The sequence below is a fragment of the Equus caballus genome, chromosome 14, assembly GCF_041296265.1.
Source record: "Equus caballus isolate H_3958 breed thoroughbred chromosome 14, TB-T2T, whole genome shotgun sequence".
Taxonomy (NCBI): Eukaryota; Metazoa; Chordata; class Mammalia; order Perissodactyla; family Equidae; genus Equus; species Equus caballus.
In genome coordinates this window covers 101,950,445-101,970,666 of record NC_091697.1, presented here as the reverse complement: position 1 = coordinate 101,970,666, position 20,222 = coordinate 101,950,445, and the positions used below count along the sequence as shown (strand labels likewise).

Here is a 20,222-nt window from a genome sequence, read left to right as displayed (position 1 = left end):
TGATTTTTGTAACTTGTTCACAGTTGATAAGGGGTGGAGCTGATACAGTATTCAAATTCAGGTCTCTGATCCTAAAGAATTTTTTTTTAACTGCATTACTGGTTAGTGGTTACTTTTAAGTTAGAAAATTCATACTCAGTAAAAAATCAATTATAATCAATTTGATAAAGTATTTCTTACACGTAGTAGTAAAAACGTGTTACTTATTTTATGTGGTATTACTGTGTGAATGTCTGCCATAGAAATATTTTAGTTTTTGTGAAGATAATTTACAGCCAGCTGACTCATAATTGGAGCATTTGTTTCTGTGTTTTAAAATCCATTTGTGTTATCATCAGGCTAGCTTAATTAATAAAAATATTTCTCTGGCACAAACTTTCAAATTAATCTTTGAATCTTAATTTACTAAGATCTATTTAGTAGCTTTTGTATTATCAAGGTACAGAATGGGTGCCTAAAATAGAGTAAGATTTCACCTTGACAGCAGTGCCATTGGTGTGATGTGTGTTGTATGCACTGAGCTAATCAGTCATCAATTAAAAAAAAAGTAAGGTAGGGAAAGCAATTGTGTATTTATATCTATTGTAGTATCTTTAATATTCAGACTTACTCTAGTGGTATATTATTTTCTTAAGTGCCACTAAGAAGGAAATGCCTTGAATTGATGGTATTATAAATGCTTGTTCTAAGTATCACCCTACAGCGATTTTTATTACTCCAAATTGTTAGTGCTGCCAGATCCCAGAAATGACTGCCCCGTGAGGAGCCTAATACACACTGGCAGGAGTCATTACCATTTCTGGGAGGACTTATTCCATTCTGAGATTTTTCTTTTAAGGATGTTCTTTTTGTTGCTTATTTCCTATCTATGTCTTTCTGGGAAATGAACAACCTTTGGCCCCTAAAATTTCAACCTGAACCTTTGACAAGATATCAGAGGATAAAGCTAAAGCTGTGTTATAGAGAAGTTTATAGCTTTAAGTGCTTCTTAGAGAAGAAAGGTCTAAAATCAATTATCCAAGCTTCCACCTTAAGCAGCTAGAAAAAAGGAGAGCAAGTTAAACCCAAAGTTAAACAAACAAACAAAAAAAGGAGTGGGAATCCATGAAAAGGAAATAAACAATAGATAAAAAATTAGTGAAACCAAAATCTGGTTATTTGGAAGAAAATCTCCATATATTTTTATAGACCTAGCTAAATTGAGTTTTAAAAAAAGAGAGCCACGTATCAATATTAGGAAAGTGCAAATATTGCTACAGATTCTACAGATATTAAACAGGGAATATGAATAAATTTGTGCCAATAAAATTCTACAACTTAAACAAAATGAATGTATTTCTTAGAAAAATACAAATTATCAAATGTATTTAAGGAGAAAAAGAAAAATTTTGGTAGCCCTATATTAACAAAGTTGAATTCATAATTTGAAACCTTCCCACAAAGAAAACTCCAGGTCCCGATGACATCTTTGGAGGGTTTATCAAACATTTAAGGAAGAAATAATACCAGTCCTACACAAACTCTTTCAGAAAACAAAGGAGGGAATATTTCCCAACTCATTTTTGCAGCCAGCATTATCCTGATACCAAAATCAGATTACATTACTGAAAAAAGAAAACTATAGGCAGACATCCCTCATGAACTTAAATGTGATAATCCTTAACATAGTATTAAAAAGTAAGATCCAGTAATCCATAAAAAGGATGATATACTGTGATTAGAGTTTATCTCAGAAATGCAAAGTTGATTTAACATTCAAAAATAAATCAACATAATTCAGCGTATTATCAGAATAAAGGGAAAAAAACCCAATATATTATTTCTACAGATGCAGAAAAGTATTTGACAAAGTTCATGACCTATTCATGATAAAAACTCAACAAACTAGGAAGGGAGGAGAACTTCCTCCACCTGATAAATGGCATGTATGAAAAGCCTATCTAACATCATACATGATGGTGGATGACTGAATTCTTTCCCCTAAGATTGGGAACAAGGCAAGATTGTCTATTCTCACCACTTTTTTTTTTTCCTTTCTTTTCTTTTCTTTTTTTTTTTTGTGAGGAAGATTAGCCCTGAGCTAACTGCTGCCAATCTTCCTCTTTTTGCTGAGGAAGACTGGCCCTGGGCTAACATTTGTGCCCATCTTCCTCTACTTTATATGTGGGATGCCTGCCACAGCATGGCATGCCAAGTATTCTCACCACTTTATTCAGTATTTTTTTGGAGTTCATAGTTAGTAATTCAGGACAGAAATTTAAAAAGCATATAAATTGGAAAGGAGAAAGTAAAACTTTGTTTATTTCTGTAGATCACGTTATCATGTATATAGAAAATCCTAAGAAATCTAAAGAAAAGCTACTGGAAATAATATGTAAGTTTAGCTACAAGGTCAATATTAAAAATTCACTTGCATTTTCTGTCGTCTAGAAATGAAACAAAATTAAAGTTTTTTAAAATATCATTTATATTAGCATCTCTGAACATGAAATGTTTAGGGATAGATCTTAACTAAAATATATAAAAGTCCTGTATATTGAAAATTACACATCTTTGCTGAGAGAGATTAAGTATACCTCAATAAACAGAGAACCGGACCACGGTGATACATTGGGAGACTCAATAATGTTTAGATATCAGTTCTCACTTAATCTATAGATTCAAATGAAAATTCCTGTAAGGTTTTTTTTTTTTTTTTAAGAAACTGACAAGCTGACTATAAAATTTATATGGAAGGGCAAAGGACCTAGAACAGCTTTAACAATTTTGAAAAAGACAAAATTCGGAGGACTTACCTTACCTGATTTCACAATGTACTGAAAAAAGCTAGAGCAATCCAGACAATGTGGTATTGGCATAGGATAATCACGGAAATCGACAGAGCACCATAGAATCCAGAAATAGACCCATGGTTATGTGGTCAGCTCGTTTTTCCACAGAGGTGGCAAGGCGCTTCACTGGGGAAAAGAATAATCTTTTCAACAAATGGTGCTAGAACAACTACATACCCACATAGAAGAAATGAACTTCAGTTTTTATCTCATACCATACACAAAAACTATCTTGAAATCTATCTTAGACCTAAACATAAAAGCTCATACTATACAACTTATGTAAGAAAACAGAGGAGAAGGTTTTCACCATCTTTGAGAGGGAAGGGCAAAGTTTTTTTAGATAGGATGCAGAAAACTTGAGCCATAAACTAAAAATTGATAAATTCGACTTCACTAAAATTAGACACTTTTCTCTTTGTTAAGAAAATGAGAAAGCAAGCTACAGACTGAGAGAAAATACTTGTAATATATCTGAAAAAGGAGCTTTACAGCTCAATAAGACAAAAACCAAAATATAAAAAAATGGGCTAAATATTTAAAGACACTTAAATGGCTAATAAGTATGTGGGAACATGCTCAACATTGTCATCAGGGAAGTTCAAGTTAAAATTGTAGTGAGATACTACTGCACATCCATGAGAATGAGTATAATTAAAGTGTCTGTTCCCAAGAGCTGGTGAGGATGTAGAATGACTGGAATTCTCGTACATTGCCAGCAGAATTTTAAAGTGGTACAACCACTCTGGAAAACAGTTTGGTAGTTCCTTCAAAAGTTGAACATGTACGTACTTTTACAATTCAACTATTCAACTCCTAGTTATTTATACAAGAGAAACAAAACTGTCTTTTCACAAAAAAGACCTACACACTAATGGTCATGCCACCTTTATTCACAGTAACCCCAAAGTGGAACAACACAAATAACATCAAGAGGTGAATGGATAAACAAAATGTAGTATTTCCATATAATAAAATAATACTTGGCAATGCAAAGAAATTAACTACTGATAGACACAACAACATGGATAGATCTCAAAGTCATGCTAAGTCGAAGAAGCCAGGTACGAAAGAGTGTAGATACTGTGTGAAGGGATGGATGGCAGAGGGGCACAGGGAATCTTTGGAGGTGATAGAAATATGCATCTTGGTTGTAGTAGTTGTTTCTTGGATAGATACAGCTATCACAGCTTATCAAATTGAGCACTTTAAATGGATTCACTTAATTGTACGTAAATTAAACCCTAATAAAATAGCTTACAAAAACTTATGCTTGGGGCTGGCCCTGTGGCCGAGTGGTTAAGTTCGCACACTCCGCTTGGGTTTCGCCAGTTTGGATCCTGGGTGTGGACATGACACCACATATCAGGCCATGTTGGGGTGGTATCCCACATGTCACAACTAGCAGGACTCAGAACTAAAAATATACAACTATGTACCGGGGGCGCTTTGGGGAGAAAAAGGAAAAATAAAATCTTTAAAAAAAAAAAAGAATTATGCTGAGCAAAAACACCAGACACAGAGTATAAACTGTATGATTCCATTTACGTGAAATTCTAGAAATGATTGCTCTGATCTAGTCTGACAGAAAGCTAAACAGTTGTTGCCTGGGGTGGGGCAGGGGAGACTGAGAGGGAGGTAGCATTTATAACAGAATCCTTTGGGGTGATTGATGGGCTCTAAATCTTATTATAGTGGTTGTTACATGGGTATATAAATTTGTCAAAATTTACGCTTAAAATGGGTATGTGTTGTATGTAAATTATAATTAAAGATGATTTTTTTTTTAAAAGAAAAATAAATGAGTAGTAGTGCAAGTTTATGTAGAAGCACACAAAATGGGGTTATCAACACTGCCTGAAGATAAAAGGAAAAAGAGATTATCGGGAGCCTGACTGTTGAAGAATGAATAAGAATTCAGCAGGAAGTGAGTATGTCTGTCTGTCTTGGAGATTGGAATTGAGAATCTTCCAGATAGAGATACATATAAAAATAGGAATGGTATAGCGAACAGGCACAGTACTTGGTGCTTTTAATCATGATAAATTACTGAAACAAATTACTGACTCATCACACCCACCCAGCACCATTGGTGGATGCCAGTCACTGGCATGGTTGGAATTGAAACGTGTGTCTGTTAGAGTGCAAAGCCTACTGTTGTGGTTACACCACAGGGTATGAATTATTTGATATGCCTTGGGTCTCAGGATTTGTAGGTGATGAGAGGAAGGGTGGTGAGGAGCTAGAATGCTATCGCATCCTATGGAGTTGGACTTTTATTCTTTAGTCTCTTCAAAAAAGAACTTAATTTCCAGTAGTTTCATTAACCTAGATATGAAGTATGATAGGAAAGAAGTTAACTTGGCACCCCAAATGTATAATGTATTTATATATTTAATATTTTATCACATTAATACCTAATAAACTTACTCTGTGACATTCTATTTATTTATTTATGCATGCATGCTGAGGAAGACTCACCCTGAGCTAACATCTGTGCCAGTCTTCCTCCGTTTTGTATGTGGGTCACCACCACAGTATGACCACCAATGAGTGGTATAGGTCTGTGCCCAAGAACCGAACTGCCGAAGCAGAGCATGCCAAAGTTAATCACTAGGGGAGGGGACCAGCCCCACCACATGATGTTTTATATTAAATATATTTTAAATAGTCTTCATTTTATATTTAGAAAAATAGAAATTGACGAAGATTTTTCACTAACCCTCTGTCTTATCTATAAGCATTAAGCGACTCCTCCCTACCCAACATTATTTTAGGCTGGAAATCTTTCTGAGATGTACACCAGCACTCAGACTCTAAGTCTAATATGTTGGTTCTCAAAAATGTGACCAGATGAACCTGGAACCTTGCTAGAAACAGATTCTTAGGCTTCACCTCCACTCTCCTCTCCTGAAACTCTAGGGATGGGGCTCAGCAATCGGTTTTAACAAGCCTTCCAGGTGAATATGCTGCACACTAAAGATTGAGAACCACAAGTCTGATAAATCTTGAAACAGCTAAAGGATGGAGCACACTGAAACTCTGAGTTACAGTCTCCAGGCTTCAGTTTTCTCATCCATAAAATGAGATTTAAACTAGATGACCCTCTAGATTTTTTTTTTTTTTTTTAAAGATGGGCACCTGAGCTAACAACTGTTGCCAATCTTTTTCTTTTCTTTTTTTGTTTTTCCTCCCTAAGTCCCCCCAATACATAGTTGTAGTTGTATATTTTTTAGTTGTTGGTCGCTCTAGTTGTGGCATATGGGACACTGCCTCAGCGTGACCTGAAGAGGGGTGCCATGTTCTCACCCAGCAAAACCCCAGGCCGCTGAAGCGGAGCGTGCAAACTTAACCACTCAGCCACAGGGCCAGCCCCGGTCCTCTAGATTTTTAAAGCCATGTCTTAATGAGTCAGGGTCAGTTAGTGAGTTGTCCTACTGATCATCTTCCTGGATCAATTATAAGAACTTCAAACATACTGTCCAACATACCTTTAATTTTTACTGAAAGTAAATAAGCTAGAAAATAGAAGAAGGCACCCTCAACTCTTCCCTTGCCTTTGTAGCCAGTCACCTCATTTTGCCAATTATCTCTTAGTTAAATCTTGAATGTGCTCTTCTTCTTCCACTTCCCCCTGCCCCCACCAGGACCAAGCAAATCTGTAGTTGTCTTTGTGTGAAATAGAAAAAGACACCTACCCCTACTCCCTACCCCAGTAGACAAGTTAGAGAACGGCCTCTTTCTGGGCAGATGCGGCAGTACACATGGCTTGGCAAAGCTCAGGCTGGATATCAGTCTCCACTCTGCTCCCTTGGTTGAGTGCTTTTGTGCAGAGTGAGTTTTTACATCATTGGACCGTTATATGCTATAGCATGCACACTGAACTATATAGTGCCACCACTATCCATTAAGGTACTTTTCTCTTATCTGAGCTACTTTTTCTTTGGTTTCCTTGCCTTTGGTTTTCCTCACCTTTTCATTTCATCACACTCTTTCCTGAGAGTGTTACTTTTATTATTTGCTTTGAATATAAAAATATGTGAATAGATGGTGCTGAATCTAATCATGTTACTATGTTAACCAAGAGTCACCTTCAAGTGACTCCTGGGCCTGGAAAATTTGCAGTAAGGGTACTGCTACCTCAGTGTATTCACGAATTTATCTTGGCGTTTGTTTCACCTAAAAATCTGAGTTGTCTTTTTTTCTTTTTCACTATCCCAACAATAGACAGGAATAACACTTAAGTTCCTCACATAAAACTCAAATATCCAAGCAAGTGATGTACTTTATAATAAGAATTTCGTGCCAAGAATTTGTATTTATAAACTAGTCTCCCTATCCTAGCTACCTAAACTGACACATACTTTTTTCCATGTTAAAAACAGGCACTGTTTTCTTTCTAGCTCTGAAATTGAAAACAGAAGTGTCATTGTTTTAGCACATGATCCAGCTGACCAGTGCTGTACATCTTCAAATTTGCCAAGTTAGGAAAAGAACTTAGGATCCTAGCTTAATGTCTTAGGTACAAGACACTATAAACACATTTTTAAACAGTTGGCTGTAGCATTAGCTGCTGAGTTTCACAAGTCAGTTAAAAAAAAAACATTAAAAAAGCATAGAGAGCATGTTTATGTTCTGTATATTTGAATATATATGTACAATGAAAGTAAAGATAATGCAACATGAAAGTACAAGTTATCTTCAAATAATTACCAGCAGTTTTTTTACTTTTTACTTTTTCTTTTCAAAAAGCCATAATACAAGTTTTTCTCACTTCTGTACATTGTTTAGCCATGCAAGTGAGAAAGATTTCTATCTTAGTGTTCTGACTTGAGATTTTTGAATCTTGAACACTACTTGTTCTGTTTATTAAATTTCTGTTTCATTGTTAGGGTCTGTTTGGAAAATCAAACCAGTTACTTCAACAGAGGGAATTTAGTATAAAGAATTGTTAATTAGGAATAGAGTTGTTAACTAGATAGTTAAGGCAGGAAGGAAGCTCTAAAATATCAGAATTAACAATTGCAACAACAGTCACCACTCCTAGGATTGAGAATACAAACAGATGGTGATTATTAAAAGCGTAGTGTAGAGGAGGGCCCTTGGGAGTTGCCCTCTGAGGAAGACAGCATTGCTCGTCTTGTGCTGCCGGGTCTGAGCTCAGTGGAGAGGCCCAGATCTCTGGGGTGGGGCACCAGCAGGCTGCTGCTGGTTGGTCTGGGGGGCGGCGCGCAGGCAGTCTAGTTCTACAGAGGTGGAAAACTGCGAAATGGATTCTCTTAACCGCTTCAGGAAGGAATTGCAGATGCTGGGGTGAAGAAGCGAGCCTGGGATGACGCTGATAAGAGCAGCAAACAGGAAAATCAAGTGATGCAGATAGGAAGAAGCAAATCCCGTCTCCCTCCTCCAGCTCTGAGATCGCCTCCAACCCTTACTACTGGCAAAGCCTAATGTGGTTTGCAGAGCCCGAACCCTAGCATCGCAAGGCAGAAAGCTGAACCTAGAGCCGATAGACTAGAATTTACGTACATCTTCAAACTATTAAAGTTAGGGAAAACAACGTAGTAACCTAGCTTGTGGTCTTCAGGACAATAAACATCCAAGTTCTTTAAAGGGGCCGAAGTTTAATCATGTCATTGAAAAGGACTTTTATCATAGTATGCTGAGTAAGGGTTTAAAATTTGGGCTGCAGTGTTGAGTTTATTAAATTTCTATTGCATACTAGTGAATGCTAATCTGAGGCTTTTTGATGCACGTGTTTTAAAATCAGAGGTAATCACGACAAAAGAAAGCACAAACCATGATGGTTTTGTTATAATAGTAAACAAGGCTTCCAGAACCCTTAAATCTAAGCCAAAGTCTAAATATGCCACGTACTGCTAGGAATCCCACAGTGGTTTCCTGTTGCCTATCAAATTAAGTGTAAACTGCTCAGCCTGACGTTTAAAGGCCTCCTTGTGATGGTCACAGCCTACTTTTCTAATTTTGTCTTCCGTTACCTTTATCTGTTTTACCTAACCTCCAGCCATGCTGGACTGCTCTCTGTTACCACGCACTGAACTTACCTGCGTCTAGGCTTTTGCTCACGTTAATTGTTACCTCTGTTATGCCTTTTGGATGGTTCTCTTTCCCGTATACTTCATATGTACCTGTCAAAATCCCACCCCTCCTTCAACGCCCCCCTCACTTATGAACCTCACTAAAGTCTGTCCTGATCTAAGCAGCCAAGTGTGTTCTCTCCCCGCAAACCTTTCCTTTTCCTTAAAAGTCTTAAATACCTTTATTCCTTTTACCTGGAGACACTCCCACCATCTTTAATACCTGGCTAGAATTCTACTTGTTCTTTAAGAATCCACTTACTCATCATTTCCATTAGAAAGTCTGCCCAGCCTTTGCACCCCAACCTCCATAGCTGGTGCTCCCCATAGTATCTTAGGTGTAGTGTGCCATGACATTTTCCATACTGTGTTGTAATTCTTTGTCTGGGTGTCTTTGTCTTTGCTAGGCTGAATATCTTGCTGTCCCTAGTGTCTAGTGCAATACTGGCCCTGAGCAGATGTAAAACAGCATCGTTTTGGGTGAATAATTGTGTTAAAAGATTTGTCAAAGGTTTCACAGTTACTAAGTAGAGCCAGGTCTCCTAATTTCAAGACAGATTTCTGCATCACAGATATCTCTCCCCACCCCACCCCCCAATTAGACTGTAAGTTTCTTGGGAGAAGAATATGTGTCTTACTCATATGTGTATCCCCTGAAGCACCTAGTACAGCGGTCTGTTTATTGAAATTATATAATTGAAGTGATTTCCAAATACTAGCCATGGGAAAGTCTAAAAGGAGAAATAAAGTCAACCATATCTAGTAGCATCATGTAAGTGTGACTCCTGTGGTCTGAGACTAGAAATATAGTAATCATCTTCTGAGAATTAAAAAAAAAAATTCCCGTCCAGATGAGCAGGGAATCCTATATCAAGAATCCAAGCTGCTGCTACTGGCTTAATTGTCTTTGCTTGGCATTGTGTTTATAGTCCCAGAAATGGAGCTCTCACAATTCTGTTTTCTAACTATTAAGGAAGACATTTAGGTTCTCATCATATCTCCACTTCCCCTCTCTCCCCCACACTGGAAAAAAGAGGTAACTCTCATAGTTTTGCCTCTTGCTGGGCCTTGTATGTGAAAACATGAGCTCATTGTTTGCTTGACTAGAAACAGGAAACCTCTGCGATAATGTGTCTTCAGCCTGTCTAGTTGGTATGGCTTTTGAACCCAAGAAGAGATGAAAGCACTTTTTCTTGTTCGTGACTATAAAGCAATATATTTACAGTAAAGAAGATTTGGAAGGTGCAGATTTTAAACAGGAAGAAAAAAATCACCCATAATCCACCACCAGAAGATGCTATTAATAATAATACGTTTTATGTTTTGTCTTTTTTCTGGACATTCTTCCTTTATGTAATTGAAATTGTATCTATGATTTTGATGTGTCTTCACTTAATATTATAGCATAATCATTGCCCTTGGTTATTAAAAACTTCATAAGCATTATTTTTAGCACAGAATTGTTATTTTATGGGTATATCATACATAACTATTAGGTATCTGGGATCCATTTTTTTCCTTTGTTTCAAATAACATTTCAGTGTACATCTTTGGTTATCATTATTTGAAGATATTTTCTTGAGTACCCTCAAAGAGTATGATGTCATAAAATACCTCCCAGAAAAGATTTTAATCCACTTATAATTCCACTAGTGGTGTATGAGTGTTTGCCTATTTCATCGTGACTACACTAACCCTTGTTAAGTCTCATTTTTAATATTTACTTAATGACTCTTTCTAAATGGCTTGTTATCCTACCATCTAAAAGCGGCTATTTTCTGTCTTCTCTCCTTCCTTGTCCTAAGCCAGTCTATTCTTATCTAGGTTCTTTCTTCACAGGGGAAAACAGAGATCATCAAAAGAGAGTTCGCCTTATCCTACCTCTGCCAAATCCAAAACCTCCCTTTCTTTGTGCCCGTGGAGGAATTGTCCCTCCATTTACCAAGAGCACATCCCTACACCAGGACTCTGCACCCTGTCCCTTCCCATTTTCTTCTCAAGGACTTCCCTACTCTGATTAGCCCCATCTCTTTCCTGCATCTTTAGATTCTCCCTCTGCTGGATACTTCTTACCACCACTCAGCCTGCTCCACCATCTCCTATTAAAATAAAACAAAAATCAAAAGGCCTCCTCTTAAGCCTTATCGTTTTTCAGCGCCACCCTTTGTTCTCTGTTCACTCAATCAAATTTCTCAAGAGTATTTATTTATACATGTGTCTACATTTCTCTCCTCTCATTAAAAACATGTCTGGAAGTGAATTTTTTATTCGTTCAATCATTCAGGAAATATTTTGGATTGCCTAGTTCATGCCAAGCAGTGTGCTCATGAAAAGCAAAAAACCTATGCATTCTCTGCCCTCATGGAACTTTTGGAGGGGGAAGCAGTCAGTATTTTTAAGTTCACAAAATACTATCAAGTATGATTGTGGTAAGTGCTAGGAAGGAAAAGTATATGTATTGCACTGAAGAGCTTGTAATGGGGAGTCAGGGAAGACTTCCAGGAACCAGTAATTGAGCTGAGATCTGAAGATGTGATGGGAGTTAATAGCAAAGGGAGTTGGCCTGTCCTCCAGAACTGCTGTTGCTAAGTTCAGTGATCCTCATGCTGTTAGGTCCATGGATACTAGTTGTCATCCTATATGACCCCTAGGGAGTGTTTAAACGACAGAGTTGATTTCTCCTCCTTTGAATCTTGTTCCTTATGTGATTCCGTGCTTTTCTGGTACTCCCCCCACCGCACCCCCCATTTGATTTCTGTAGGTTCTTCACCCACTTCAAAGGGTTGGAATTCCTTAGGATTCAGTCATGAGCTTTTTCTCATGACTTCCTTAGATGATCTCATTCACTCTCATGGCTTTAAATGCCTTTGTGTGTGTCAAGGATAGCCAGATTTATATCTCTGGGCACGACCTTTGCAAAGTCAAGCTTACCATATGCAAAATGAAATCCTTGGTCTTCTCCCCTTTAAAATCAGCTCTTCTTCATTGTTTACTTTTTGAGGAAATGGCAATTCCACGTACATATTTTTTCCTGATAACCTGAGTCACTCTCTCTGACTTGACCCCTCTCTCTGCCTTGCCATTGTCCCCCTTAACACTGCTAATAAATTGCTCACTGTGTGCTGAACACTATACTAAGTGCTCTTTCATATATTTTTCCCTCTATCTGGAAGACTCTTCATTTGATTAAGGAGCAGTATATTGTTGCTTCAAGACTAAAACCAAACGTTTCCTTCCTCTGAGTGTTAAATTTCCAGGTGATTAAAATTTTATTTTAGTTTTAGACTGTGCTTTTAAGTTGTATTTATTATACCATTTAGAGAATATGGTCTGTATTATTTCTACTTTTAAAGTTTATTACAAATTTTTTAGTGGGTTATAATACTTGATCAGTTTTTTAAAAGTGTGCCATGTGTGGCTTAACATTTTTCGCTATAGTGTTTTTTTCCATCATCCTAATATGGTGTTACTAACTTCTCGTTTAATTTTTAGCGGTCTTGTATATGGTAAAGAAGGCTGGAGTGTGCAAAGGATCCATTGCTGTTCTTGCTGGATTGGACCTTTCTTACGTGTTAAACATACCTGTGTGGTGCTTTTATATTTTATATTACTAGTGTCACTTCTGTGAATTTTATTTTAGTGTTCACGTGGTATACCCCTGTCCATCGTTTGATTTTCAACTTTCCTTTGTCCTTTTATTTTAGTTGTGACTCTTGTAAATAATACATAGCTGATTTTTCTCTGTTGTTTTTATCCAAAGTCCTTCAGTAAGTAGCTGAACTGATTTTTATATATTTTCAGTCTTAAAATCTGAATTTTCAATTATTGCATTTATTTGTCAGTTAGTAAATAAATATTTTATTGGCACAAATAATTCTTAACCTGAAAATATAATTATCATAAAGGAGGAAATAAATTTCTTCTTACTTCAGTACCTAAAAATAATGTCTTAACATTTTGCTCTGTGTCCTTTGTATATATATGAATGGAGGAGAGAAGGATGAAAAAGAAGGTAGAGGAGGAGGAAAGGGGAACAAATTTCTGTGTCAGCTATCTTCAATGTTATTGTTCATTTACTTGTTTTGTAAATTAATTGCTTCTACTATAGAGCAGGGAAAACAAATATTTGTTTTAGCCCCAGGCACAATGCATGATACGTAAACAGTCAGTAAATATTTAAGGAATGAATAAAAGAAAGAAACGAACTTCTTAATTTTTCTTTCTCTTCTCTCAAGATTTCCATGGAGAATGACTATCTGGGTCCCCGAAGAATTGAAAGTCTACAAAAAGAAGATGCTGACTGGCAGCGGAAAGCTCACATGGCTGTGCTCTCAATTCAAGATCTAACTGTCAAATATTTTGAAATAACAGCTAAAGCTCAAAAAGGTGAGTTTCCCAGTAAAATTGTCCTTGTTAGGTATTTTTGAAAATGAGCGCTTTAAGTATTTTATGTTTGCAGTAGTTATATAGAAAAGCATATAAAGACCACTTACATCCCAGCAGTTAAAGAAGATCACTACTAACAAATTAAAGTATATCCTTTAAGTCTTTTTCTAGGCATATATGTTTACATATACCCCATACTTAAAAAAAATAATAGTAATGGGATATTGGTATAGCAAAGTTCAATTCTGACACTAACAGTTCACAGTTGCAGACCCCACAGCTTAAAGACACAGTCACCAATAAGGCTGCCCTCACTTTAGACACTGCTTGCAAATTTGGGGGAGTCCCCAGGCATCTGCACTTCTAACCAACTGGCTACAAATTTAGGAGTTCCCACAGCCCTTTTAGGTTCGATAATTCGCACAGTGACTAGCAAAACCCAGGAAAGCATATACTTAGGATTACAGTTTATAAAGGATACAAATCAGGACAAGCCGAATGAAGAGACACATAGGGCAAGGTCAGTGAAGGTCCATTCCTTCCAGCTCCCTTCCATAGGTGGCCACAGAAATCCTTCCATGGCTCCTTGATAGGCAGTTTAAAAATCACTGCTATTCATTATTTTATTTTAATAACGTGTCCATCTACGTGGCATTTATATAGTTTAGCATTCAGGCTATTCTTTCAGCAAATCCATGGTTCCTTAAAAATTTCACTTGAAGCGCTTTATTCCTTCAGAATGCCAGTGCTGAATGAGAATGCCTTCCTTGATTCCTTAGCATCATTTGGCATTGTCATTAAAAAAATAAAACTGACAATTTGATAGGTGAAGAACAGTATCATGTTTTTAAATTTTGCATTTCTTTGGTTATTACTGAGTGTTGAACTTTTTTGTTTTCATGTAATAATTAGTATTTTCATACCCTTCTTTTTTTCCAGTTAATATCTTTTGCCTGTTTTTCCATGGTGGTGGTTTTTTCTGGTGTCCCTAAGAGCTTTGTATATTATATTCATTGATATTTAAATTATTGTTATATATTAATTCTTTGACATCTGTTGCAAATATCTATTCCAAAATTTCCTTTTAACTTCTTTTAATTACACAAATTTTATTTGTAAAAACCATCAGCTTTTAAGAATGATTTTTCTTTAAATCTTTATGTTAACTTAGCTTGTTGCATTTTCTAAAGTAAGTTTCTGTATTCCTCCAAATGGTTAAACCCTACTCTACCTGGACTTCTTTCTGAACTGTTTTCTAATGATATGCTTCTTCTGTCCTTGTGCTGTAATTATTGTAGCTTTATAATAAAATTTATTACCCAGTTTATCAAGTAACCCCTCATCATTACTTTTCAAATTTTTCTTGATTATGCTCAATTATTCCTTCCAAAGATAGTATTGTAATCTTTGTTTTAAAAGTTGAAATTATTTCTTTTCAAACTAATGTAATTCTGATCAGAACTGCAATGTCTTAGACTTTGACAAGAAGATTTTAATATTCATGTAGAAGAGTAAATTCTTGGTTTATTTCTATGTTGATAAGGTAATTTGAGAAAAATATTTGTGTGGTTGGTATATCCTGCCATGTGTTTGTCTCTGTTTTCTTCAGGGAAGCTTTGTAGCATTTTTGTTTTTTATCTAGGTTCTACACATTTCTTGTTTAGTTCACTTCTGGATGTGTTTTTTTGTTAGTTTGTATTTGAGGAAGGTTAGCCCTGAGCTAACTACTGCCAATCCTCCTCTTTTTGCGAAGGAAGGCTGGCCCTGAGCTAACATCTGTGCCCGTCTTCCTCTACTTTATATGTGGGATGCCTACCACAGCATGGTGTGCCAAGCAGTGCTATGTCTGTACCTGGGATCTGAACCGGCGAACCCTGGGCCACTGAAGCGGAACATGCGCACTTAACTGCTGCACCACTGGGCTGGCCCCTAGACTTTTTTTTTTTTTCCTTTGAGGAAGACTAGCCCTGAGCTAACATCTACTAATCCTCCTCATTTTGCTGAGGAACACTGGCCCTGAGCAACATTCGTGCCCATCTTCCTCTATTATTTATGTGGGACACCTGCTACAGCATGGCTTGCCAAGTGGTGCCATGTCTGCACCTGGGATTCGAACCGGCAAACCCCAGGGTGCTGAAGCTGAATGTGCACACTTAACTCCTGCGCCACCGGGCCAGCCCCCACTTCTGGGTATTTTATGTTTTATTTTTGTTAATATGGTTGTGAAAGGGACGTTATTCCTTTTAATAGGTTTTGAGCTTTATTTTTTAATCTTCAAGTCATCTTAGGGATTTCTGTTTGTTGAAGAGTAAAGTAAATGTGGTTTGTATCTGAGATTTAATAAAATACTTCAGATAGGTGCAATATGGTTAATACAGTATTTGGATACAAGTGCTTTCTTTCATTCTTTTAAGATATATTTTAGTCAACCATACGTTTTGTTTTAATGTTAATGTGAGTGATTTTGTGCATAGACGCTGGAAAACGTGTCTCACCCATGATGCTTATCGTTACTTTTTAAACTCCTTTTATAGTTTCAGCCATCAACGTTAACGTGTGCCAACTTTCCTGTTCCTGAAATATGCATTTCTGGCTAAGCAGGTGTCAGTATTAGCTTAGAAAGTTTTAAGTAAACCATACTATTTGCCTCCCCATCCTCATTTTTGTTAGAAAGATAGTATAACGCCATTAAAGAATTTTGAAAATCACGTGTACTCTGTTACTCTGCCACCATTCTTCATCTCCTATTCTTTCATGTACATATCAAATGCAAAAGTATTTTTCATTTAAAAATACATTATATTAAGACGGGATATTTCTACAGAGCTTGCTGACATTAAAAGAATAAGAAGGGAATACTGCAAACAACTCTCTGCATGCAAATTCAGCAACCTAGGCAAAATGGAACAATTCATTGAGAAACACAAGCTACCATGACTCACACAAGATGAAATAAATAACCTGAGTATCCCTATAACCATTAAAGAAATTGGATTTGTAGTTTAAAATGTTCCAAAAAAGAATTCTCCAGGCCCAAATGGTTTCACTGGCAAATTTTACCAAACATTCAAATAGTAATACCAGCTCTACACAATCTCTTCCAGAAAACAGAAGAGGAAGGACTTCCAATTTATATTAAATGAGACCAGCAATACCCTAAGTCCAAAACTGTACGAAGACAGCACAAAAAACCAAAACTACGGACCAGTATCCCACATACATAGATACAAAAATCCTAAGCGAAATATTAGCAAATTTTACAATATTTTTAAAATGCTTTAAAAAATTAGCAACCATGACCAAGGCAGGGTTTATCCTGGTTCAGTATTTGAACACCAATCAATATAATTCACCATATTAAAAGTCTGGAACAGTGTTTTTGAACTGGGGTCGATTGTGCCACACAAAAGGACATTTAGCAATGTCTGGAGACATTTTTGGTTGTTGCAACTAAAGAGCATGTTACTAGCATCTAGCAGATAGAGACCAGGATTATGTTAAACATCCTATGTTGCATGTGGCAGCCCACCCTGCATCAAAGAATTTTATGGCCCATAATGTGAAAAATGCTGAGATTGAGTCAGCATCATGGCAGAGTGAGCTCTTCCCTTAGACTCTTCTCACCTAAGATACGATGAAGAGGATCTTCATATACCAACAGAGGGCTTTCACACAACACAAAAGACGTCTGAGAGACCCACACAGCCAGTGGTGTTGGATCCCCCAGAAGAAGTGGAAGAAGGTAAGGGAATCTCCTCTCCCTCCCCTAATGGCAGCAACCCAGGGCGCAGGACTGCATGCAGCTCTGAGTGGCGGGGGGGAGGGGTGGCCCTCTGCAGGAACACCTTCACTCTCCAAGTTTCCTCAAGCCTGTGGGAAAGCCCCATACAGAGGTGACTAAGGTATTGTGGGCCTGTCTTCATCAAGCCAGCACCACAGGAGAGCAGACAGCAAGAGCAGAGTAAGAATGCCCCTGGCATCTTGCAGGCAAAAGGAAGCACCCCTCCCCCTGCCCGGTGCTCCATCTCAGCTTGTTGGCCAGAACACTCATGCATACCACAGAAAAGCAGCAGCTATGAGCAAGAGAGCTGGGGGTCACATGGGCTCAGAATACACAGGTCTTGACAACCACCCAGTGGTGGCAGGTGGAATCTGCAACCAGATACTGTCACTATGTGGAGGCACAAATCCACACCATGAAACAGATTGAAAAAATATATATTAGTACTCCAGGACAGAAGGAAAATGACAAGCACCCTGAAATTTATAATCCAAATGACAGAGAATTCAAAATAGCTATCATAAAAAAACTCAACAAGTTACAAGAAAATTCAGATAGTTCAATGAAATTAGGAAATGCTTCACAAAAGAGATTGAAACTGTAAAGAAAAACCAATAAGAAATGTTGGAGATGAAAAGCACAGTGGATGAGATGAAACTCTGGACTCCATGAATAACAGAGCTGATATTATGAAGGGGAGGATTAGCAGTCTAGAGGACAGAAATATCAAAATTCTTTAGATGGAGCAGGAGAGAGAACTAAAACCGAAAAGAAATGAAGAAATTCTCTGAGAAATGTCTGACTCAATTAGGAAATGCGACATAAGGATTATAGGTATTCTAGAGGAAGAAGAGAAAGAATGGAGTGGAAAACATGTTCAAGAAAATAATAGCTGAGAATTTCCAAACCTGGTTTAGGAGCTGGAAATACCACTGAAAGAAGCCAATAGAACTCCTAATTATATCAAAAGATCTTCTCCAAAGCATATAATAGTAAAGCTGGGAAAAGTCAATGACAAGGAAAAAATATTAAAGACAGCAAGATGAGAAAATAGAAAGGAACCCCTATCAGGCTTTCAGCAGATTCCTCCGCAGAAACCTTACAAGTTAGGAGAGAATGGAATGATATATTCAAAATTCTGAAAGACAAAACTTTCAGCCAAGAATACTCTGTCCAGCAAAAATATCCTTCAGATATGATGGAGAAATAAACAGAAAATAAATAAAAGCTAAGGGGGTTCATTGGCACAAGACCCCCCCCCCATTACAAGAAATACTCAAGAAGGTCCTCATGCATGAGAGGGAAAAAAAAAAAACATTTACAAAGCCTCAAGCAAGCACATGAATAAGTAGACAAAATCAGAAAGTTGCAGCTATCAAAACAGCTTAGCAAACAATTAAAAAAGGAAGGGAAACATAAAAAAATAAATATAGCCTTGTCATTTAAACCACAAAATCACAACACAAGATGGAATAAGTTGTGACAATAATGTAGAAGGGGAAAAGGAGAAGGGATGGTATCGGCTTAGTTTCAGGAAATAAGAGTCTATCAGAAGATGGACTATCTCATCTGCGAGGTGTTTTCATACAAACTTCATGGTAACCACTAAACAATCAGAAGAGAGACACCAATCACAAATAAAGAGAAAGCTAAGAAAAACAACATAGAGAACCTACAAACTGAATTGTGGTCTGAAATACACAGGACGAGAAACAAGGGAAATGCAGAAGAACTGGAAAACAAGTGATAAAATGGGAGCATTAAGCCTTCACATAGCTGTAATCACTCCTTATGTAAATGGATTGAATTCTCCAATCAAAAGACACAGAGTGGCTGGATGGATTTAAAAAAAACAAGAGCCAACAATATACTGCCTCCTGGAAACAAATCTCAGTTCCAAAGACAAACGCGGGCTCACAGTGACGGGATGAAAGATGATACTCCAAGCTAATGGCAAACAGAAGAAAGCAGGTGTTGCCATACTTATAACAGACAAAGTAGGCTTCAAGATAAGATGAGTAACGAGAGACAAAGAGGGGCAGTATATAAATGATAGAGGGACACTCCACCAAGAAGACAAAACACTTATATATGCACCCAACAGAGGAGCACCAAATTACATAAAGCAACTGCTAACAAACCTAAAAAGAGATATTAACAACCATACAATAATAGGGGATCTTAACACCTCACTTAAATCAACGGATAGATCATCCAGACAGAAAGTCAACAAGGAAATAGTGGATTTAAACAAAAAACTAGACCAGGTGAACTTAATAGATATGTATAGAACACTGCATCCAAAAACAGTAGAATACACATTCTTCTCAAGTGCACATGGAGCATTCTCAAGGTAGACCATATGTTGGGAAACAAGGCAAGCCTCAATAAACTTAGGAAGTTTGAAATCACATCAAGCTTCTTTTCCAAACATGAAACTATGAAACTAAAAATCAACTACAAGAAAGAAGGTGGGAAAGTGACAAAGATGTGGACACTAAACAGCATGCTACTAAACAGCCAATGGATCATTGAAGAAATTAAAGGAGAAATCAAAAAATATCTGGAGACAAATGAAAATGAAAATACACCACACCAACTCATATCAGATGCAGAAAAGCGGTTCTCAGAGGGAAATTCATAGCAATACAGGCCCACCTTAACAAACACAAAAAATCTCAAATAAGCAATCTTAAACTACACCTAACAGAATTAGAAAGAGAAGAACAAACCCCAAAGGATGGAAATAATAAAAATCAGAGCAGAAATAAATGAAATTGAAACAAAAAAAAAACCAGAAAGGATCATTGAATCAAAGAGCTGGTTCTTTGAGAAGATAAACAAAATTGACAAACTCTTAGCCAGACTCACTATGAAAAAAGAGAGAAGGCTCAAATACATAAAATCAGAAATGAAAGAGGAAAAATTGCAACAGATACCACAGAAATATAAAAGATTATGAGAGAATACTATGAAAAACTATATGCCAACAAATTGGACAATCTAGAAGGCATGGATGAATTGTTAGATTCATACAACCTCCCAAAACCAAATCAAGAAGAAATAGGTAATCTGAAGAGACCAATTGTAAGTAAAGAGATTGAAACAGCAATCAAAAACCTCCCA

At 37.0% G+C, this 20,222-nt stretch overlaps 1 protein-coding gene across 2 annotated transcripts in view; it reads left to right on the top strand.

Annotated features, from left to right (window-relative positions):
• The window catches only part of JMY (junction mediating and regulatory protein, p53 cofactor), a 104,259-nt gene that overhangs the window by 41,392 nt on the left and 42,645 nt on the right, over positions 1 to 20,222 (top strand). For both annotated transcript variants that reach the window (XM_023618108.2, XM_070234630.1), the window contains one exon: positions 13,165 to 13,315. In XM_023618108.2, coding sequence (XP_023473876.1) covers positions 13,165 to 13,315 — 151 coding nt within the window. The remainder of the gene's footprint in view (positions 1 to 13,164; positions 13,316 to 20,222) is intronic.